The sequence below is a fragment of the Dermacentor andersoni genome, chromosome 10, assembly GCF_023375885.2.
Source record: "Dermacentor andersoni chromosome 10, qqDerAnde1_hic_scaffold, whole genome shotgun sequence".
Lineage (NCBI taxonomy): Eukaryota > Metazoa > Arthropoda > Arachnida > Ixodida > Ixodidae > Dermacentor > Dermacentor andersoni.
Window position 1 is genome coordinate 83,315,862 of NC_092823.1, and position 24,390 is coordinate 83,340,251.

A 24,390-nucleotide genomic window follows, 5' to 3' on the forward strand; every position below is an offset into this window, starting at 1 on the left:
GTCGTGCGAATGAAGGCTAAAGGTCGCTGCTTGCGTAGCTCTTAGTAACTTTGGCACACGGTGATGACTTCTGCTACAGTGTGCGGGCTCTTTGCAAGCAGCATATGGAACACGTCGTCGTCTATTGATTTCATGACATTCGTGATTGACAAAACTCTGACATGGTCGCATTGACTCTTTTACACAGGTCGAGAATGTCTTCGATGTTGCTCGTGAATTATTATCCCGGTTGCTGTGCTCGTTGGCGCAAACGCTGGTGTGCGCGCAGCTTGCGGACAGCAGGGCGACCGAACAGGTCGGCAAAAGGGGTCTTAAGCGCTGACCACGTCGGAAAAATCTGTCTCGCGATTCTTAGACCAGAGGTCGGGCACACGCCCGCGTTGCAAAGTCACGTTGTTCAGCTTGGCGGTATCGTCCCATCTGCCGTGCACGCTTATCCTCTTTCACGACGAGAGCCAGTTCTCCGCGACATATTCAACCGCGCTGCTGTAGACCGCAGGGTCTCGCTGTTGGAGCGCACCGCAACCGACGACTGATGTATAAGAAGGTGCCTGCTGGGAAGCGTCGACGAGCCACAGCGTGTGGGACCGACGTTCCTGGGTGGATATTTTTAGGATTCCCTGCCCATGCAGCACTTTTGTAAACCTTTCATTTCTTGGCGTTCGTAGTGGTTAATGCGGTGGTCAGGAACGGCGCACCGAGCGGAACGGCGCGATCTTGGGCCTAGCGTCGGTGATGATCTTTCGTCAGCGCTCATCGCCGTCTCGTCATTTTATTTATTTTCCTGTTATTTCATTTGCTTTCGGCACAGACTTTTGCACCTCCCCCGCCCATCCTGCGACTGCAGGGATTTCTTTTTTATTTACTTGGTCATCAATTCAGTAAACTTCGCTCGGGATTTCTCAGAACTCATCGTCGCAGAGAGCGGAGAAATTCCTTAAAATACACGCGCTATACGAACAGGAAGGTCGTTTGCGTACGCGATTACATTTGCGCGAATGAGAAATGAAGAGGACACGTAGCAGAGTTTTTCTAACTCCATAGAGAAGAAACAGTGCGTGTTTGCCCAGGCATTCAGCCTGACTGAGAGAGAGGAAGGAGGGAAAGCCCATGACCAAGGTATGCAGCTGGATATCAAGAATACTAGCTCGAGCAAGAAGCATGGGCTGCTGCTACAGCCGCCCATGTGTGCGTGGGATGTTTGCTTTTTCACTGTTTTCATGCACTGTCGATGGCACACAAAAAACTAAATTATTCGTAACGAAAGCTTCACTTATTTATTCACCAGGTCAACCTGTATGTATTTTTTGAATAGAGCCTTTGCTAGCTTTCATTGATAAATGGGACGGTGCGTTTACCTTAGAGAGAAAGTAGAACACATCGACTGGAATACGCTACGTGAAGTTCTATTGTGAGAACCAGTGGCTACGTGAGCGCGGTGAAAAAACTGTGAACCACCTGCGGCTCAGGAGAGAAAAGAAGGTTCGTGATTCTGTTGCACATTACATTTTTTTCTGCTTATTACTCACGCGTATTGAATTGTAAGTGTTTAGAGTGATTTATCTTGCTTCCTTCACGCAGTGCTCTTTGCCTTTTTGCAAGGAGATTTGCGCTGGGTAGCTTCACATCTCGCCTCCTTTGGGGCCTCTTAGATAGAGAAAATTACGTTCCCGATGGTGAGATTTGAAGCAGTGGTCCGCAGCGCAACATCTTGATGTGCTACTCATTAGACGGCAGACACATGTAATGTCCCGAGAGAATAAGTTTAACCTTCTCCTTCCTCGTGCAAGCCTGTGGTCGGACATGATTCGTGCCTGCGTCACGCCCCATGGCTTGAGTTCGCTTATAAAAGCGGGAGAACACGAATTTCCTACCCTTGCAGCAGCCAGAGCCACAAGGGACCCAGTTTAGTGCGCGCTACTTTCGGAATCGGCTGAGGTTGTGAAAGAACAGGCTGTTACGTTTCGTCGCTGGACAAAAATAGATTATTCGACGCACCATAGTCGCTGTTGCCGAGCAGTCACCTTGCCATTGTCACTAGGTGCTCTCGTCACAAGCACAAGTGTTCGCTTTAAACAGACATGCTGCGCCATCTTGTAACACCCCGTGGCAACCGAACATGGTGTCAAATGGGAAATGCCGAATGCGATTAGCATTCTTTGGATACTTCACGCACTTTCGGGAATGTTTTTGTTGCCACGTTTCTATTTTTGTCTGTAGCCGTTTTCCCGCCAACTTGAGTCACTGGTAGTCCAGGGGTGTCCAAATTACGGGCCCGCGGTGGTACATCCAGTGAAGGCCGGCCCACAGGCGGACTGCGGTTACCAGAGAACGCCGCGTTTGCCCGTTGTCCATCTGGCCGTCGGCGGCGTTGCATATCTCGGTCTACTGCTGCACGCATAGCGTGCGACAGCGTTCCTCAATTGGACTGTTGAGTTCTGCGACCTTCTTTCGTAGCCTACGATTGAGGAGTTGCTTTTTCCATCTGTTGAGAATGGACTGCTTCGCCTCGATGAGGTGGGCCAGTCGGCTGTCCATTCTGTTCGTTCCAAGGTCTATTTCTATGTCCTTGGTTGAGTTTCGAGCTTCTTGGATGATCTTGTTGATCCACATTTCCATGTCATCGATTTCGGTCTTTTCTTCCTCCTCCTGATTTGTGTTATCTCTGAAAGCGGCCCAATCAATCCACGTATGTTTCCTGACGTTAGTACTGCCCTGCTCCGGTATGACGATTTCCACGATCATGTGGTTGCTGCCGAGGTCCACCCCCGTGTTCCTCCATGCGATCGTGATCGGTTCGTTGTCCTTGATGAACGTGAGGTTGGGGGTGGTATCTCGGGACATGGAGTTGCCAATTCTCCTTGGGTGAGCCGGGTCGGTTATGAGGGTACAGCCGAGTTCCGCCGCATCTCAGGACATGTTTGTGCCTTTCGCATTGCTCTCGGTGTAGACCCACGCCGAATCCAACGCATTAAAGTTGCCGCACGCGATCAGCGTGCTCTGGCCGGCCGTCGCGCTTGCCTTGTGAAGAATGGCTTTGAGCTTTGGCAGCCTCTAGAGGCAGTAAGAATAAAAGCAGACAAATTCAGGCTGGTACTTGCAAAACAGATATGCAGCCTTAGAACAGAGAGATGAGGATGACTTAGAGCTAATGAATGAAACCGTAACTAGGTTGGCTTCAGAATCAGCAATTGAAGTGGGAGGCAAGGCACTAAGGCAACCAGTAGGCAAACGCTCCCAAGTAACAAAGAACCTAATTAAGAAACGGCGAAAATGAAAGTGTCCAACTCAAGAGATAAGATAGAATTCGCGGAATTGTCAAAACTGATCAACAAGGTGAAAATAAGTGATATGCGAAACTACAACATGAGAAAGACTGAAGAAGCCGTAAAAAATGGACGCAGCCTGAAATCGGTGAGAAGGAAACTTGGCATAGGACAAACCAAGACGTATGCACTGCAATATAAGCAAGGTAGTATCATCAGCAATCTCGAAGGTATAGTAAAGGAACCGGCCTAATTCTATACTGACCTGTACAGTACCCAAAGGAGTCAGGATACCTGCATTAGAAACAGTATTGAACCAGATACAGAAACTCCTCCTATATCTAGCGATGAGGCCAGAGGGGCCTTGCAAGACATGAAATAAGGAAGAGCGGCAGGAGAAGATGGAATAACAGTCAATTTAATTTAAGGTGGAGGAGACATAATGCTTGGAAAATTGGCGGTTCTATATATGAAGTAGATATCGACTGCAAGGGTCCCAGAAAACTGGAAGAATCCAAACATTATACTAATTCATAAAAAGGGAGACGTGAAAGGAATTCTAAAATTAGAGGATCGTTAGCTTAATCCCAGTATTATATAAAACATTCACCAAAATAATCTCCAATAGAATAAGGGCAGCATTGCACTTTAGTCAACCAAGGGAACAGGCTGGCTTCAGGAAGGGATACTCTACAGTGGATCACATCCATCTCATTAACGAGGCAATCGAGAAATCCGCAGAGTACAATAAGCCTCTTTATATGGCTTTCATAGATTTCAAGGAATTTGATTCAGTAGAGATACCAGCAGTCATAGAGGCATTACGTAATCAAGGATTACAGACCGCTTACGTATATGCCTTGGAAAATACCTACAGAAATTCTACAGCTACCTTAATTGTACAGAAGAAAAGTAGGAAGATACCTATAAAGAAAAGGGTCAGACAGGGAGACACAATCTCTCAAATGCTGTACACTGCGTGCTTGGAAGAAGTATTCAAGATATTAAACTGGGAAGGCTTAGGACTAAGGATCCACTGCAAATATCTCAGCAACATTCGGTTTGCCGATGACATTGTTCTATTCAGCAACACTGCAGACGAGTTACGACAAATGATTGAGGACCTTAACAGAGAGAGTGTAACAGTGGGGCTGATTATTAATATGCAGAAGACAATGATGAATAGATTGGTAAGGGAATAAGAGTTCAGGATCGCCAGTCAACCTCTAGAGACCATGAAGGAGTATGTTTACCTAGGTCAGCTAATCACAGGGAAACCTGATCATGAGAAGGAAATTCATAGAAGAATAAAAATTGATTGGATCGCATACGGCGGACATTGTCATCTCCTGACTCGAAGCTTACTATTATCATTGAAAAGGAAGGTGTACAATCAGTGCATTTTACCGGTGCTGACATATGCGGCAGACACTTCGAGAATGACAAAGAAGCTTGAGACCAAGTTAAGGACCGCGCAAAGAGAGATGGAACGAAGAATGGTAGAAAGACAGAATGGTAGAAGAGACAGAAAGAGAGTGGGTTGGATCACAGAGCAAACGGGTATAGCCAATATTCTAATTGACATTAAGGTGAAAAAAATGGAACTGGGCAGGTCAAGTAATGCGCAGGTTAGGTAACCGTCGGACCATTAGGGTTACACACTGGGTACAAAGAGAAGGGAAACGCGATCGGTGGCGGCAGAAGACTAGGTGGAGCGATGAAATGAGGAAATTCGCGGGCGCTAGTTGGAATCGGTTGTCGCAGGACAGGGGTAATTGAAGGCCGCAGGGAGAGGCCTTCGTCCTGAAGGGGTCATAAAATTGGCTGATGATGATGGTGATGGTGATGATAGATGGCGCAGTGTGTCTAGAGGGAAGTCTGAGGAGCACGCATCAGAATAAATGGGCGGCTGAAGTGCACACGTATCTCTACCTGAAAAACATGGACACGGAATTTAGGAAGAGGCCAAGAAAGTTGACAGCCAAGTACAAGGGGATTGAAAGTGTAAATAGAAAACCAGGAGTGACCAGAAAGAAAGTCAGAGAAACAAATAGAGTGAATTGGGTGCAAACAACAGAAGGAAAGAAGACCATGGAGATTTACAAGAATGGGAAGAAAGAAATTAGAAGGGAAAATGTGTACGATAAGACAAACGGCAGTGCCTTGATATTTGAGGCTCTAGCTGGTTGCCTAAGGTCGAAAACGTGCTGGAGCAAATATTCAGAAGTGAGGCATGTGTATGCCTCAGCAAAAATCCGGAGACCACTCAGCACATCCTAATGGAATGCGAAGGGGTTAACCCAGCGGGACCCGCAGGTAACGTACACCTTCCAGGAGGGCCTGACTTTAACGTGGGCAGAAGCATCAAACGGTGAGCAGTCGAGTTAAGCAAGAGACGTTTAGACTATTGGTAAAAAAAAAAATCACGGAAGAAATGGATACGACTGTATCCGTTACAGGCATAGGTAGCGATACAAGGTAAATGGAGAAGTTCTGAAGAAAAAAAAATATTGTGTAGATGCCAAAATGCTGGAATGAAAAACATGTATAGCATGCATGAATAACTCAAGTAGGCTACGTGACTATCTGTCACCGCCCCATTCATCGTCATCATCGAATCACGAGATAGGAGACTGGGTGCATCCCCACGTCATACACTACGCGTTTCGGCGATGTCAAAACGGTTTGCTCGTACATTGCTTCAGTGCTAATTCACGTTGACAATCAACGCGAGACGTGTGCTTCGGGACTATCCTTTCTTCTTTTTTCCAGCTTCCCTTTCTCTTTCCTCTATTTTTCACCCTACATGCTCTTCGAAGGGATGACGTCGTTCTCTTTTGAGGAGACGATTGCTAGCCCCATTTCTATCCCAATGTGCGGTGTTCACATATAGGTTCACATGATTATTAAAAAAAAATGTTAAGAAAATGAACAGAGGGGGAAATAAAGATAACAAAAATTGTGCAGAAATCATTGACGATGATTGTCAATGTAAGCGAGTAGCCGAACGTTTGTAGAATGCTAGTAGCTGTACTAAAGAAATGATGCGCTCGAAGGCGCATAGATGTTACAGTGATGAAGTCTGAGTTTCATTGCGCAATTTCGTAGAGAGCATAGTAACCAACTAGCACATCTGCAGCGGTAGTACAAATACATAAACGCAAAAGCCCAGCCGCCGCAGGAAAAAGGGTGCCAGGAGTAGAGGATTATTAGAGTTGTGCTTTAGTACAGCCTGTGAACGACACTCTAAAATGCTTCTGGGACATCACGTGCGTCTCAAATAAGGAGGTTTTAAAAAAATGTTTGCTGGAGTGGCAGCCCCCGCTGTTTCTTACCAGCGCAGGTGAAGCCAGAATTTGCCTATAATTCTACTTTGAAAGAGAGCCGCGACAGTTGAAATCCGCTCACAGCTGTTACTTTTGGTTACTTATTATGGACGCTAGGCTAATTGGAAAAGAAAATGCATCAAAACGGCAAGTTGGCCCAGTTGTTTGGGATTCACAGTAAGGTTCGTTGCAGCGCAACACAAGACAAGGACAAGTGTCTTCGTTTTATACCTTCTTTTGTCCTTGTCCTTGTCCTCGGAGTTTATGGCGAAGATATTAGCTTTAGCTGCGCACTAACATGATCATATTCCGTAACGTTTGAGAACAGAGTTTAGGCTTTCATCGTAAACTAGCAACAGAAATGAAGTAGTGGAACAATATCCGTAGGGCAAAACTAACGACCTCAGATAGCACGAGGTGGGAAGAAAGTGCTACCTTGCCTCGTGCATGTGGTAAGATGGCAATGACACGGCTTCACTTTGGGGACGTCATCTCCACCTCAGCAATTCCATTTTAAAACCTCCTTGATCTCAGAAAGCTAGTTGGCATTCGGCGGCGAACGGCGCCCTGTAAGTCGGTTGCGGGTCAGCACTCGCGCGTTGCGTCAGCGTTCTTTTTTTGTGTCGGCGGTAAACGTACAACCAGCGAGCACCAAGAACAGTGAGGGGGGAAATAGGAAAAGAAGGCTAGTCGCTTCAATGTAATCATGGTGTCAAAGTGCCCACCCCCACAAACAGACGCTCGAAGTTTGTAAATGCGATTAGCGTTCTTGGGGAACCTCACCAATTTCGCAATATTCTATGTACGTACAGTCGCGGTCAAAAATACGCGGCCCACGGCTCCAGTCGGCGGAGCGGCCGCGAGCCGCACCGCGGCGCTCGCGTCGGCGCTGCGAGAGTTTGCGCTCTGACGACAGGTATCTCCCTCGCTCTCGGGCGGATACGTAACGGACGATACGTAACGGGCGGATACGTAACGGATACGGACGATACGTAGGGAGATACCTGTCGTCAGAGCGCAAACTCTCGCAGCGCCGACGCGAGCGCCGCGGTGCGGCTCGCGGCCGCTCCGCCGACTGGAGCCGTGGGCCGCGTATTTTTGACCGCGACTGTACGTATGTGTGTCCGCATCTAACCTCTTTGGCGCCATTCTTCAGTGACACAAGAACCTCTAAAATGCATCCGGTGCTGCGCGCAACAGAACCCGCGTCGCGCTGGTTCCTGAAGGGCAGCAGCGCGACGCTTTTAGCGGTACTCCACGAATCCACGGCGAGCACCAAGAAAACAATTCTTAGCGTTCGCATGCATCGGCGCGCCACCCATCTCGGAGGCTACGCGCGGGATTCACGGTGGCACCACCCGATAGCGCTGCGTGTCAAGATGGAAGCGCGACAGAGGAACCCGGGTGCAGTACGCGCCTCATAACGCGACCCGTTTCGGCGGTGTGTCTCTACACTGCTTTAATGTTAATCGCACTGGTGTCGACACTTTTCTCTCATCTCTTTCCGAATTCAGTGGTACCGATCTATGATGGTTCATCGGCATATGGGCATCGCCAGGCCACTAGGTGTCCTCTTCCTGCTGGGGGCTTCCTTGCTGGGTCCAAGCTTTTCATGCAACACGAAACTGCCACGTAAGAAGCGATCTTTGATATGTTATACTTGCATAAACAAGCCCGGCTCCTCTCAATATAGCGCAGTGTGTGCAAAAGTTCTTTTAATATCCATGGATGAGAAAAAATGCATTGCTGTTGTCTCTAAGGCTTATGTCGATTTATTTGAAAACAAATTGCATTCTCGATCTCTAAAGTAACGAGGCAAGAAACATAAATAAACGAGATGAGCGCTGGTGCGTCGTGCCCTATACTCGCGTTTGTTCGATATCGTGCCTGTGTCATAAAAATGCTTATTGCTGGCTAGTGGGCTTATGGTACAAAATAAAATTTATCTTTCTCCCAACCCGGCTTTATTCCACAAAATTTATCCCGACACCTATGCCACTAGTTCTTGCAGGCACTGCAATGACATCGCTAGCCTAGACCATATGCTCTGGCGTTGCCCCTCGTTACGAGGCACAGAACAAATCAATGAGGACAAGTGGTTCTCCGCTATCAAGAGCCCCGATGCCGGGGCGCAACTATGGGCTGTCCAGAGGGCCCACGATGCGGCGGTCGGGCAAGGCCTGACTGTCCCAACGTGGGAGCGGCCCGCAGCGCGCTGAGTCGCGTACGTCAGGACCTTATTAAAGTTTTGCATCCATCCATCCATCCATCTTTCTCACTTTGTGTTTTCGTAATATATCGTGTGTGCTTGGTAATGAATCGTATATCAGGACCTAGAGAACTAGGAGTGAGCACTGAAATATCTCGTTATCTTGGTATTTGCGCACGTCATCTTTTATGGTATGGTATGATGAACTTTACTCAGGTCCTGAAGATTAACCTTTAGGTTGGCGCAGGCGGCTCCCACGTTGGGACATTTTTTACTTTGAGGCATGTAAATTAATAAAAATAAAAGCCTCAGCTCCCCCGTCGGGACAGTAAAGTTTAACTTTACAGTCATATCGTGGGCCTTCTGGACGGCCTGTACTTGATCTAAAATAACTCCTCTGTGAAGGACTCGTTGCCACCAATCTATTTTCTTGTCACAGTCTGTGAAAGACACAGGACACTGCCAAAGCATATGATACAGAGTAATGATGTCATTACACTTCTCGCAATCGTTTGGTACTTCTCTTTCTGGACATAGCTTTTTAATAAAGTTTGGATTATTATATTTCATTTACTCGGACATACTGCGACCCAGGAAGGGCTATTGCAGGACTGGGTACAAGATATAAGCATGGATAAGTATTCGCTATTTGAAAGCCGACATCTAGAGTTGATGATATTATATGGACACTCCAAGCGCATTTCTACCGTCAATGTCAGTGGGCGTCGGCGTCGCTGTGAGGTTCCGTATAAAGTCTAAGGACGATGACACCATCGCCGCGCGCCCTGCGCTGTATGTGCTAGTGAAATCGTGCGAGGGGAGCTGACAATCGCAGCTCTATCTCGCCCGCGCGCAAGGGACGAATGCGAAGAGGAGTCTTCTAATTGCATCCGGCCAAGTGTCGGTGTATATCCACTTACCATGTAAGTAAGAAAAGTGGTATTTTATATATTTGTCTAAAGCCAAATTGGTGGCTCACTGAGCATGATGGCGTGCTCAGAAGTAGAATGCCATTGCGAATCCCGGCTCCGGCGCCCGGATATAGCTGCGCCCTTAGGGTTAAGAAATAAATTTCAACAGTCGAGCGTACTTTAGCGCCTCTAACTGACCACTGATATTTCAGCCCACGAGCCAGTTTCGGTTTCATCTTCCCAGGCGGCGTACGTTTCTTGACGTCATAGCATTGAAAGTAGGTCACGTGTGAGCAGGATTTCGCGACGCGTCAGCACTCGCTCTGGCTCGCGCAGTGGCACATTAGGCTGCTACATGTGGCAGCGCAAAGCCTAACAGCGAATCAGAAGAGCGAGTGAGCCAGAGTGAGTGGCGAAACGTCGTGATTGGCTGCTTTTTCGTGACCCCTCTCAGTGTCAGTGCGTTATGAAACGCACGCCGCCTGGGAAACCAAACCGAAACAGTTCCATGGAAAAGCCGCACAGCAATTATTTAGTGTGATGTGATGCTTACCAGCCAATTTTCTAGTATATTGGAGCCCAAGACATTCGCCTAAGGCAAACAAGGGAAAAAATTACAAGTCGAAAATGCCATGGCAATATACCATTAAAGGTGCATGATACCAAACGTTCGAGCTCGTATTCTGGCTTCACGTTAAACCGTACGCGACGCACGGCAAGCTGATAGAGATTTAGCGCATTGGCTGCGGTATCGAATTTTCATTTTAATATTTCGATGTCGTAGTTGACAAAATTCCATCAACTTTAACGGTTGACGAAATAGAATCGCACTCCTAAGGCTCTATTCTGCACATTCCTCCATTTTCTTTAACGCCTGAAGTAGGGCACGATGCGTACAAGATGGTGCTTATGGCCCAAATTTGCTTTCGAAACATCATGCAAGCTTTACGTTTTGCCTAAGAATTGTAAATGGAGGCAATCAACCTAACGTTCTCGATAACACAGGCAGTTTTACTTATCAGTAAAAAAAAATGTCGCAGTTTCGCCCGAAAGGGGAAGCATCGATTGCGATACCACATTAGTAGGCAGCGAGAAGTAGTAAGGACAGTAGTTTATCGGCCGCGTAAACTTGCAAACATTCACTTGCTAGCGAAATTAACAGGGATGGTGTCACGTGCTCACAAGCAAGAATGAACACATCTCGCTCGCGGTCAAAACGCTGGAGTGAGAAAGGGCGGCAGCAACAGCGAGCGAATTGACCTTCGTGCTCCTCCTCGCTTCAACGCGAACTAAGTGGCTAGAACACAGCACACATGAAGCTATCGCTACTCGGTGCACTCTGTCCCTATCGCAGATCGCTTTCAGGATAGGGTCCGCTGGGCCGGCTCATACGCAGTCACCGCTGGAGCAGAACGCCTCCCTCCCCCCAGTGCCTTGCGCGCGACGGAAGACAGCGCGCTTCATCTCCGCTTTCCTCCTTAGCGCGCGCGAGAGTGAACCACCATCGTCGGCTCACCCTCGCACGCTTTCACTCTCCCATACATCATACGGCGACGACGTAATCGGCCTACGACTTTATGCGGGACATCACGCCGACGCCGACGATGATGGCAGAAATGCGCCTCGACTGTCCATATATTTGCTATCGCAATAAAATAAAGCGGTTAGTCAAAGCCTACGATTTTTTCATTGAAAACGGCTCTCGCTCCGCTCGTCTGCTACGTACACGCCGTCGTCTTCTTGATTAGCGAAGGTGCGCGCCTCCGAGAAACGGGATGAGTCATCATATATTGGCGCGGACACGTTTGTTTTCTCCCATGAGACAGCGTACGCAACCAGCCAGTAGTGATGACCACACGTTCTAGGCCGCGTTATCATCGCTGGAGTGGAATAATTGCGAGCACTATTGAACGGGCGCCGCCCTTGTGGCGCTGTTGGGTGCCGCAGCGTACCGATCAAGACGTGCGCTGGGAGTGCAGTGTATCTTAAACGGGGATAATGATATTGGCCCTTCTACTCCTCTCATTTACATTGATAAAGTGAGAATAGTTGCGCAATGAAGTAAATGCCCCTCCAAAAAAGGAAATTACTGCTAGAACTGATCTAAATCGGAGGCGTAATGAAGAGCTTTCTCCTAGCTTTACTTTATTTTTCCTAGGTTTCTGTTTTCCTAGTTATTTTTCTGAAGTTTTATTTTAGAGCGCAACTCTTAGGCCGCCCGTTCTTGCCGCGAGCGCCGGCATTCCCGGCGTAACGGAGCGAACGAGCACAGCGAAAGCCAACGCGCGGCGTAGCGGCGGATTAAAAGAAAGCAGCGAGACAGAAGACGCGCGAGGAGGAAAGCGGAGAGGAGGGTGCAGTGAAACTGAGCGGAACCACGAGAAGGAGAGTGGAGGAGAGTATGGCGAAAGCGTGAGAACAAAAGCGTAGTGCGGCGACATTGGCTACGAGATGGCCCCAGAGTAGGGCGCGTTGTCTGGGAGGTTTGTCAGCGGTAAAGCCCCTCCATCCACGCGTCAAAGCCGCTTTTGCTAAGTAGCGCCAACCTTTGTTGTGCACCGCTGTTCCCTAATTCGTCGCTCATACCAGTTCCGCTTCCACAGTTTCCGCTTCCGGGGTATCCGTTTCCGGTCGTTCCGCTTCCGGTATTTCCGGTTCCTGAATTTTCGCTTGTTGTACGCTTGTACCTCTAGCAGAAGTGACGTCGCTTCCGCCTAAATGAGAAGCTGGGACTACGCAACTTCCGCTTGACGCCAGAAGCTGAGGGTGTGAGCGAGGAAGGAGCGTGGAGGAGGAGGGTAGGTTGGCGGTACCTAACCTGGTCGGCGAAAGCGTGTATGGAGGGGCTTTTAGTCGGCGGCGTGTCCCGGGGATCGAGCCCACGCGTCACCCACGAGCTGGCCCCCCAACGCGCTGACTCTCCCAATCTCCAGATTAGAGAGGCAATGGCGCCTCACTTCGCTCCGTTTCCAACGTGCGGCACGAGACTGTTGGTCCACGCCAGCCAATATATCGCGAAATGAAAACACGTATAGAGTTGCGCTCAAATTTCGAATCAGGGCGTATCGTAATCGTCGGTGACTTTTTTTCTAAACGGAGCCTTATCCATGTTGTTTGGTCTATTGGTACTAAGATGTATTATTCTTATCTACAACGCCAGCTCTCGGGCCTCGCCTTCTCAGCGCCAAGGCACTTTTCGGAGAAGTCATGAGAGTGTGCAAGAACTATATTCTTGCGTACGCCAAGACAATGGCGCCTGACAAGGTGCACAGAGTAAGTAGAGCTAAGCATGGTTCACTTACTTCCCAAAGCCCTTGGGTGTGCGCATGTGCATGCATAATCTACGAGCCATGATCGCATGCATGCTTCTATCGGGCCAAAGTTGCGCTTTGAAGCGTCTGGCGGGTGTGTCACTTGTCAATTTCTCGTATTATACGCTCGTGACAGCTTGCGCTTTGAGACGCTGTGTTAAACTGCACCGTCTTCCAGATCGGGCAATATTTTTCATAAGAGGAACATGATACTTACGAAATGGGTGAAGTCTGCCTATAATGTTATCGCAACGATAAAAGGTTGAGACGAAGTTAAGGAACACGCAACGAGTTATGGTTGCCAGGAGAAGGAAAGCTCAGCCTGCATTGTCACTTTTGCGTGGTCGTCAAGCCAGCCATTCAGCAGTGTTGATTCTTTGAGAGCCCTTTCGAGAGTCCTGCTTCTGCGCGCGCGATGAGCGCGGGCTTGCTCTCACTTCGCACTCATTTTAGCGTTTTGGAACACATCTTTGAGAGGCACAAAAAAAAAAAAAAAAATCCGACAGTCCCCAGCTCGCTGCACATTGGTTGGGCAGTTGGCTTCACCCAAACGTTCACATACTAGGGGACGCTTACCGTAGAAGTGGTGTTCTGCATCCGCTGCCATGGGCGTAAGTGTTATCCACTGCTGGATAACTGTTTACCACTGCTCATTACTGCAGTGGATAACTGATTATCCACTGCTGGATAACACTCCCACGGTAAGTTCTAGTACACATACACGGAAAGTTAGGCGGAACCTCCCTTGCGGGAACTGTCCAATGCGTAGCATTATATGGCGATCGGCGCGATGCGGACTGTGTTATATGTGGTAATGATGTTTGTGAGCGGTTATGTTCATGTCGTACGCATTGTAAATTCCAATTACAGCGCAAAAAATCCACATACACATAAAGAAGGCACTAAAGACACGCACAAGCGCCACTAGAAATATACTTCAGACGGCCCTTCTGATGTGTACTTCTAGTACAGTTAGACCAACTAGCCCAACAGGCTGTCCTTCCGTCGTATGCATTACTTGTGTGTATGTGCGTGAGGAGTACGAGCACGGATATGCAAATATTTACATTGACGAACATATACATTCTGCACCACGCCGACACCGCCATAAGAGCAACGCATATGTTCGGCAGTTGCCGTTCAGGGCGGTTCCGGTTAATTTTTTTGCGCGATGACCAGCTAGCATGACCAACGGGTTAGTGCCCTCTTAGGCAGTAGAAGGGGGACTACTGCGAAGGTTGCGAAATGCGAAGTTTGTGGGTTCGGTTCCCACCTGCGGCAAGTTGTTTCTTCATCCACTTTAATTTCCATTAATTCATCGTTTATTTATTTCATTTATTAAGCACAAGTAATTTCCCCTATGTTGTCCTTGGTGTCAGTGTTTGTTGGCTTCTTATGATATGACTAATAAAAATCGGGCCCCTCGGTTAACCCCCTTTCTTCTCGTTTATATATATATCCGAAAGGAGGAGCACACACATGGAGGCTTTAGAATATAGGTTTTAGAAAGTGCTGTTCATCGAGTTACGCTGGTATATTGTGGAGATGTTCAACACATTGCCAAAGGGGCGATGTCCAAACTTCCTGGACATGAAATAGCCCTAGTAGGCCGTTGGCTGACGAGTCATCCGCATTTATTAAAGCCGTATTGTTGACGGGAGATTTAAAATGCCGGAGACCTTACGTAATACCGGCAAACAGCGCAACATCGGCACGAAAGATTGAGGAAACGGTTGAAACAGGCGCCGTGTCGTGTGTTCCTTTAATCCTTTATCCCGCTTTTAAGTTGTCTGCCGCATGATGTCGTACGTGCAGTACCGGCGAACATCCTTTGTTCAGGACTTAATTTTGTACATCAGAAACCGCATAAATATCGTTTATAAATCACAGCCGAAATGCCTTTCCCAGATTTATACCAGAAACCTGTCCATATTACAGCGATAGCTTTCTTGAGCTGCTTGGCCGCTTTGGATGGTTGGGACAATCTAGGAAAAATAAGCAGTGTTACATACCCAGTAAAACAAGTTGTCTACTAGACAGTGCAGCTAGATGCGTGCTGTCTGCTGTCTTACCGAGTAGACGAAACGCTCCACTGGGTTCGTGCGCGAACAGACAGGTTCAGTACCGCGCATACGTGATATTGGTACGCGCCGATTCCTGGCCAATACTCCAGAATTGATGTGCCAAGGGGTATGAAGCCTTAAATATATTAGAACGATAGCCTGCCATCTTCAACAGACACCTTGGCATCTAGCGCGGTCCCTTGGTTGATAGGCATTGCAACGAAGCTGCGGCCAAGATACTAATCCCCGTATTCAGAAATGCATTTGAACTTGAAGCCCATCCTTGACTTGATATAACCGACGCTTGACGTGCACGTTCCAAAGACACTCATTGCGTTTTGTTAGGCGCGGTCCCGACAGACGTCATTTAAATCAAGTCAAGCGTGAGGTTCAAGTTAAGTGCATTTATGAATGCGGGAATAGGGATCGTGGAAGTCACTGCAGAGTTTCAACAGAGGTGCAGCGATTACAACAAAATATACTATGTGATGGTTTCTTTTGGCGTCGTGGTTGGTGGCGAGATTGCCGCTTTCTGTGTCTGCTGATGTGCCCATAAAATTTCAAAATTCACGAGTGGCACGGGGATATGCAGCGGGTTAAATAAGAAAGGTATCGCCGACTTTAACTGCCATCTTCGATTGTTTCTGTGACAATGTTTATTCGCAGACCATCTTGGCATTTTGTACCCATTACAACACATGCAAGTCCTTCGCCCGAAACGGAGCGCCGGAACTTGTACGTATGCACATCCGAAATATATTTTGTAAAAGCAGCAGTCGGTGAAAACAGCTTCGAAATTTTTGCTTTGTTGATATTTGCATCAGGTGTAATCTGTGATCGACGTGGTGAGTTCATCTTTTTAATAATCCGATCGGATTGTCCTAGCAGTGCTTCGTAAGGATAGGCAATGCATGTTCAGCACATTAATGTGAATATATAGCACGGAGCACGCAACACGCAATACAAAGCAGGCGTCCGCAGTGTGTTCAATGGGGCTGGTTGGTTCATCTTTAGAATAAGAACAGGAACAGCGCAACGCAGGACGAGCGAGTAAAGAGAACAGGACAGAGCGCTCGACACAGCGCTCTGTCCTGTGCTCTTTACTCGCTCTTCCTGTGTGGCGCTGCCCCTGTTTTTATTCTATATACAAAGCCTCCCCTCTTGGAAGGCATTGTGGCGATACCCAAAACAATACACGAGTGCTCCACGAGTGAGCGTGAACGCAAATAACGCAATAAAAGAAATTGCCACTTTCGCACGAAAGTCGGAGGGCGGCCTCAGAGCGCTGACGCGATGAAGAGCGTACTAGCGGCGTTGAAGGCACCGTGCCTCGATGAAAATTGGGCTTGACGTTCATCACGGTGCGCTATGCACACATCTACTCGGCGGCAACGTTAATGTGTGTGTGTATTCGCACAAGGCTCGCGCTAGCAGATCGATGCCCTGGCCTCAGCAGCGCCTGATTAGCGCAGCGTAGCGGTTACGTCCACGTGACTTCGTCGCTTTTGCAGCCGAACGTACTTCGCGTCTCCGGAGTCTTTCTAATCTTCCCACGCTCGGGTCGCGCGTGCGCCGTAGATAGCAGGACAGCATGACAACGCCAACGGCAACCCCCCGAATTCGGCTCGAGCGTGCGTACGCAATCGCTATCGCAACAAAAGTAGAGAAATAGGCGCAGAGCACGTTAGCGGTGCGAAGAACGGCCTGAGGCGCATTCCGTGGACTGTCCGGCATGATCCCAATTGTAAAGGTTTCTTTGACGATGTATTCTCCACGTTTGATGTCGTATCGATAGATCCAAAAACGTGTGAATGTACCACCATAGAAAAGTAACACGTTGCGAAAATTTACCTTTTTTTTTCAGGTATATGACTGCACTTTGCAAGTGGTTCGTAAACAGGTGAGAGATCTGCTATTCAGCAAAGCCACGTTAACGAGAAAACCACCCAAAAGTTAGTTTTTGTTGGTTGATTTGGTGTTCATATTTGCCGCAATCGGAACCACATAGCGTTCCAGTCCGCGAGGTTGCTTTGCGGAGAGCTGAATATGTACATACACTGCCGTAGGCCGGTGACCTCGCTCACGAGTCGACTCAGGGAGTCACACCGACACAGGAGTCTCGAGTGAGGTCGCCGGGTGCGAGTGCGAGTCTGAGTGCATCGAGCCTACCTGTGGTGAATCGAGGCTCCTCCAGGTAGGCCTGTGAGAATAAGCTGAAATCGGTCCCATTGTATCCCTTTCTTCTCGTTCATTGCATAGCGACGTTCTCAACTCCGGCAGGTTTGATGCTTTTAGGTAGCACACGAAATAGCGTTAGTCCACTGAATGCTCCTAAATGCTCTCGTACTACGTGACACCATCGACGCTAATGAAGTTCCGCATTCGCCGCCATGGCCATGAGTGGTGCTGGGTAACATACCCGAGGTTATATCTTGTACACATATATAAATAGCCAAGAATGTGGACGTGAGAACAATTGCCGCTGTAGCGGAGTTGGTAGTGTAAGGCGCGCGCAATGCGGAAATTGCGGTTTCGAATCCTACCGGTGGCAAGTTTCTTTTCGTCGTTTTAGAGCGCAGCTCTTAGTCGACCGTTTCTGCTGCGAGCGTCGGCGTAACCGAGTGAACGAGCACTGCGAATGATGACAGCGTACGCGGGGCACAGTGGGGGGTGAAGACGCGAGGAGGAAAGCGGAGAGAAGGGTGACGCGGAACCATGAGTAGGAAATCGGGGGAGGGCATAGTGAAAGCGTGAGAGGAAGAGCGTAGTGCGGCGACGATGCCTCCGCGATGGTGCCAAAAATGCGCCCGTCGGCTGGGAGGTCTCTCGGTGGCGGCTGCTGTGAATCGCACCCATGCGTCACCCACGCGCTGGCTTTCGCAATCGCACGATTAGCGTGGCAGTCGTGCCCTACTTCGCTCCATTTGCAATGTGCCGCACGAGACACATTGTTCGCGGCTGCCAATATATCGTGAATGAAAAATACGTATACAGCTGCACTCAAATTTCACGTTAGAGCGTATCATAATCGTCGGGGAATCTTTATTGTGATAGCAATTATATGGACACTCCTGCTCATTTTTTCCGTCGCCGTGATGTTCTGTATAAAGTATAAAGGGCAATAACCCCGTCACCGCGCGTCGTATGATGTATGTGCGATGATCGCGGCTCAATCTGGCGCGCTCCAGAGAGAAAACCGGTAAAGCCCCTTATACTTCGTATAGTAGCGATACTCTCCTCCTCCGCCTTCACTCCTCCTCATTTCTCCTCTCTTTTACGCGCTTTCTTCGACCCTGGCGCCGCCTACACTGCTCGAGCGTAGCAACGGCACCAATGTGCGCTCCTCGCCACTCCCTAGACGCTTCTCGAGCAAAAATGGCGCTGATGCACGGCGCGAGGGCCCAGGTGATGCTATTAGGCCAACAGCGTGCGGCGTCGGCCTCGGGCAGAGCGCGCGTGGAGGAGGCGGCATTCTTCAAAGAGTGGCACTACCTTACGAAGTTTAAGGGGTTTTATAAACCGGAGAGCAAGCACGCCGTCTTCCGTCGCGCGAAAGGCTGTGGCAGGATGGGAGGGAGGGACGGAGGCAGGGGAGGGCGTGCGGCGTTGGACTCCGGCAGCAACTGCGTATTTTCGACCGGGCGCAAGGGGAACTGACGATCGCAGCTCGATCTCGCGCGCTAAAGGGAGCAAAGAAGGGAGGCAGCCTGGAGGGAGGGGGGGGGGGGGGGGGGCTTCTGCTCTACCAGCAACTGCGTAGTTTGCGCGGCGGTGCGCGGTCGGGCGTGCCGTATCTTGAGAGCTATATGAAGATGGCGTATACCGTTGTGCGTGCTGTGTTCTCACCGTGTTTGCGCTAACGCGATAGACAGCACAAGGGTCACTTCACTCGCTGCTGCTGCCGCTCTTGCTCACGTCAACATTTTGACAGCGAGTGTTCGCGGTCACCAAGTGGGATGTTTGCCGGTGCACGCTGACACCACGCTTATTAACTTAGCGAATTCTTCTAAGTTTACGCGGCCGGTAAAGCAATGATTACTTCATACAGCTGTCTACTAATTTGCTATCCCAATCGATGCTTCGCCTTTCGGGCGAAATTGGGACTTGTGTTTAAACGTACCAACTTTGGCAAACTTCGTAAAAGGTATGACGTATTAACTGAAAGAGCCGCTTCCTGCAAATGCTGAAATAAAATTTTCTCTCTGAAAATCAACAAGGTAAATTGAAAAGGTAAATTAAATCAAAGTTAAATTTACACCCTGACGTCGTAAAGTGGATTGGAGTATTTTTGACTAACCCCTCTCAGGTTGTTTTCGTTAATAATCATAATTAAATGTCAGGAGTTCCGCAGGTATCCGTCTTAGGACCGCTTCTTAGTTTAACACATAATAACAATCTGCCAACCCATGTATCATGTAACGTTCCTGTGTTTGCGGCACAATTTCCGACACATTTGACCACACATTCATTCTGAACGACCTTAGTAACGTACAAGAATAGTGTAATCGCTGGCTAATAAATCTAAATCCTAGGAAATGTAAACTTGCGTCTTTCCCTCGCAGCCGTGACTACCGCTTAGATTTAGCTATTCCGTCGCTAATGTACCAGCAGAATCAGTTCAATCATTCAAATACCTCGGCGTCACTCTACGTTGTGATCTATGCAAGCGCTTGCAGACCAGCAAGATCATCTCAGCTGCTAATAAATCATTGGGATTTCCTAGGGGACGTCTACGTCATGCTCCGGAACAAGTGAAAACGTTCGTCTATCAATCATTTGTAAAGTCGAAACTTGATTATGCATCTCCCATCTGGAGCGCGCATCAAACAAATATCACAAATGCACTCGAGTGAGTACATTATCATGCTGCTAGGTTTACTTATTCTTCATATTCGTGCAATATCAGCATTTCATAATTAAAAGCGGAATCTGGCTTGGCAACGCTTTCTTTTCGACTTTAGGTTGCCACTGTCTCTCTTTTCCGTTTGTTTTCTTAGATCTACCTTAATCACCTACCGTAAATCGCGCCCCCTTCATACATATCTCATCGCAAAGGTCATCATTTTTTATTTCAGCAGTAAGGGACTGGAACCGCGTTCCACAGGCCATTGAAGCCATCACAAGCTCATATGCCTTTACCGATGCTATTGCAACCCATATTTCAAAATTAACACCTGTTTTTAATATTTACTTTATTAGGCACCCCTTATTCAGTACCCCTCCAAGGTATTAGGTATTATGGTACTATTAGGTATTATGCAGTACCCCTCCAAGGTATTAAACTGAAGTGAAGTGAAGTGGTTATTTGTAATCGGTCTACAGCTGTCCCATGAGATCATGTTTCGCGTTTTACTTGTACTTGGACTGGGAAATCAGTGTTGATCCCGAACAACAGCTTCCTTTTTAGATTGGCTATGTCACCTAGACAGGGTAGGCTTCGATTGCAGTTTGAATTCCCTGGAGTTCTTCGAGTATCTGCTATTGCTGACTGCTTAAGCTGGACTCCTCGCTACGGCTACAAGTGTCATTTAGCCTTTCTCGCTGCGAGGCAAAGTTGTACCCCCTATGACTTGCAGTGGCGTTTACGGACACCTACTTATACCGTATTGCAATGACCGATAGCGCGACGTGCAATTCTATGGGTGCGAGGAAATCATTGAGCACCTGCAGTCTCTGTCCTCGGTACGTATAGATACTGAGATACATAGATACAAACATAGATAGTCGGTCCCTGGAAAGTGCGTGAAGTGGCGTAGGAATGGTAACACTTTAAAACGATCGCGTGACTTTCTTACTTGTGATGTGTGTGTTTCTCAGCAGTATTCACTCTGCGTAACTCTTCTTTTCCAGCAGGGTTTGTCAAATGTAACGAGTCTGCACATCTCCGAAGCTCACGTAGAAACTTCACAAAAGGCGCTGGTGAGTGACAAAAGTTAGCCTTGCGCGCAACTCAAGCCTCATTGCAGAGGTAAGCAAAAGAAAAAAAAAAAGAATAGAAAAAGAAATACCGACCGGGCGGTTACGAGTGTGCATTGCTCGCTTAACTGTTTAAGCCTGAGCTGCGGCGCGGGCCAGGTGTTTTCGCTCCCGATCTCGATCTCACCGAAACGCTTGGGAATCTAAAGGTCCTGCCTCCTCCAAGACATTGCAGTCATGTGCTCCGCATCAGCAGGTGTCGTCGTACAGTCGTCGTCAAGCCATCGTCCTCATATGCTCATCGTCATCTCATGGCCCAGTGGTGCTTGGCAGTACTTCATAGCCACTGAGCCATTTCAGTGCTTCGACGAATACATGACGAGGGCGCCACGACTGTATGACAACGTAGTGTGACAACAACTGTATGACGATGGTGGCGGGACGACAACGAAGCTGGAACTAGGACACTCGAACAACCACGAACGACGACGATATGCCAATGAAGGGCACTTCTGGAGCCTCACTCAGCTCTCTTGCTACGGACGGCACCAACGGCGCGGTACTTAGCAGCGAGCTATGAATGAAACAAAAGAAAAAAATTGGGTAGGCTGCATCAGGGACGCAACTCCAGCAGGGCACGTGAAACGACATCTGCGTCCTGCAGAGGGTTTATTTGCATTAGAGTACACAAAGAACGTAACCAAATACACAAGTCACATTTATTTACGCATTATAAGGCTTACACGCATAGCTAATGGTAGAGCTAAAGGGGGTCCTCCGGCAGAATTTTGCAAGCACGATCTCTCGCTCCCTATTAATAGTGGGTCCACTTGTACGGAGGGTTCTTGGGCTCTAGCGTAAAGAAATAATGCTGGTGGCGCCGCTCGAGCCAGGCCTGCGTCACTCGAGTGTGCCGCACTCGTACACGGTTGGGTCTCCTGGGCTTGCCTCAGATTCCAGTGCTTGCGCTCCCTACGGAGAAGGACGCGTTCCACGGTGGTCGTAGGGGTTGGACATCGTTTTCCTTTGCTGCCGGAGTCTCTCCGCGCCATTTCTGGACCGTACGTGCCGAACTCGGGGGGTCTTAGCCGAGCAATCGTGAAATTTTTGCAGCAGACTAAACCCTTGTAGACCTTACAACCTTTCATCGCACTTGTTTGAGTTTGACAGACTATACGTACCGTGACAGAGTGAGCCCTGTCAAACGGTATTACTGGCACTCGGTTTGAGAAACGTACTGCTTAGTTACGCACTTTAAACGCGGAGCGAGAAATTGGGCTGGTTACATGGTGTTCTTTCATCTCGTAACTAACAGAGTACATCTCCGTTTAATTATTACCCACGATAGCAGATGCAAGATGAGGATTACAGAGGCCTGTGTGCCCTATCGCGGTCATTAGTTATAATCAGTTATTCTCGGCGCATTGCAAGATGAAAGCTTCAAATATTTCACTTGCTCGCGAGACAATGTTCACTAGCGCAGGGGACAACAGGCGAGGTAATGTACTTTTGTTGAAAGATTACTTAAGTGCGAATTTGAATTTATATTTCTACTATTCCTCTCACTTTTAGGAGTGCATGTGGAAAGTATATCGCAGTCGTCCCCTTGATATGCAAGCAATGGACGATGCTGTCGCTGTAGGGCGGCAAGCAGTATTGACTTTCGGATGGACCTGAATAAAAAAGAAGGCACTACGATTGAACAAGCGCACATTGATTAATAAAGAACTGTTTGTTTGCATCTTGCTGACTGCTTTATAGGCTGTTTACATCGGCGTGTTTGCATCGAGAACGCCGCCGACAGACTCGTTTCACGCCAAATTTCATTAGAGCTATCCTCTCCAGCTACGGTGCTACACGCCTGTAGTAGGAGGATGTTATAGAACAGGAAGTGAAACCGAAGTAAAAGTGCATCGTCACAGCATGAGTTCTTTTTTCTCGGATAACAGAACCTGCGCCCCGCACGTGCTGACGCATGAATATGCGAAGCTTCCGTGTCGTTTGGGGGAACCGCGGTAACCCATGACTCGCGACCAGCGTCGCGAGTCGCGTCATGAGGGTGCATGTGAAACCACGCAGCGTTTCTCCGACGCGGTACCGCTTAGCGGCCGCCGTCGCGCACGCACCCACATGTGAAACAGGCTCAAGAGTGCAGCTACGCTTTACTGCATGCGGCGGGCGGCAAAAGCGATAATAAAGCCGGATTATCCGCCATTGTGAGCATATGCCAATGTCTGGAATGATATAAAAAAATAAAAGCCGACAGTTACTTTAGCTTACGCTAAATAGGACGAAGGTGCAAGCCTGCGCACTCACGAGACATTCAATACATTACTTGACATTTTCATTCGAATGCGTCGTTCCTTGCTATTATTTGTTTTCTCCCGCCAAAGGTCGTGGGTTCAACGGCCCTAACTAATTCTACCTTAACTAACTGTGTCTTAATTAACTTTTCCCTAATTCACACCCCAGCTCGCGGCTTCGATTCCCACCAAAGGTCGAAGGTTCAAGTGCCTCAATTGACTCTATCCTCATTTAAGGCACATTCACACCGAAAGCGGAGCGTCTAAGCGGCCAAGCGGATTTTCAACGCGGCGAGGCGGTGAGCGCGCGCGCCTGTTCAGACCGGACGGCTTGCCTGGCGGCCCGCGCCGCCGAGGAGGCGGAGCATCTAGCATTTTCGTGGAGCACGTGTGGCCATCTCGTGGCACCGGTCGTCAGGAATAATCTAGACTGAAATAAATACATGTGTCCCGAATGTTAAGAAGGGCACACCAGTAAAGTTGTCATGAGATGTGTGTTATGGTGCAGTGCTAACATTTTGTTGAATAACTTTTGTTGTCGCATGAACGGCAAACTCTTTGACGCCGACGATAAATCAAGGCAAAGAAGCTACTCTGAAGAAGAGTGCAGCACTGTGACTTTTCAATATAAGCCATGCTCCGTGTCATCATTCTCCCTGTTTCTCAGTACGCGTAGGGATCTGGTGAGCCATAAGTTAGATTTATCTTTGGTTATGGTAATGAGAAAGACGTACTTGTTAACCAAGGCAGACATCTTATTCCTGAAGAGTAACAGAATACAAATGTGATAAATAGCCGGGATTTTCTGTTTGTACGACCCACGGACGAGGCGTAGACGGCAGCATTCCAGGAAGTGAAGTCACGTGATGAAACCGCGATTGTGAACTCTTTACTAACCGAAATAAAAGCTCGTTGTAACGATTCATGGCGGTACTAGCACTGGTGTTCTTTTATTCTGAATGTGTCTGCGGTTACGCTATCCTCATGTATGAAACTGCCTGGCACTTCATGAGCCATGCAAGTGGGAACAAATTTTTCCAATCACAGGTAATTCTTTTTAAATTTGAGGCTCCAGTTAAGTTCAA

At 48.3% G+C, this 24,390-nt stretch overlaps 1 protein-coding gene across 1 annotated transcript; it reads left to right on the plus strand.

The window, feature by feature from the left end:
* Window positions 1-1,398: 1,398 nt before the first annotated feature.
* On the plus strand, window positions 1,399-22,743 carry LOC129380707 (uncharacterized). Its single transcript, XM_055062478.2, has 7 exons — window positions 1,399-1,482; window positions 8,107-8,224; window positions 12,873-12,985; window positions 15,753-15,821; window positions 16,951-16,986; window positions 20,937-21,005; window positions 22,575-22,743. The coding sequence occupies exons 2-7, from the start codon at window positions 8,119-8,121 to the stop codon at window positions 22,677-22,679; spliced, it is 498 nt and encodes a 165-aa protein (XP_054918453.2). The 5' UTR covers window positions 1,399-1,482; window positions 8,107-8,118; the 3' UTR covers window positions 22,680-22,743.
* The last annotated feature ends 1,647 nt before the right edge of the window (window positions 22,744-24,390 follow it).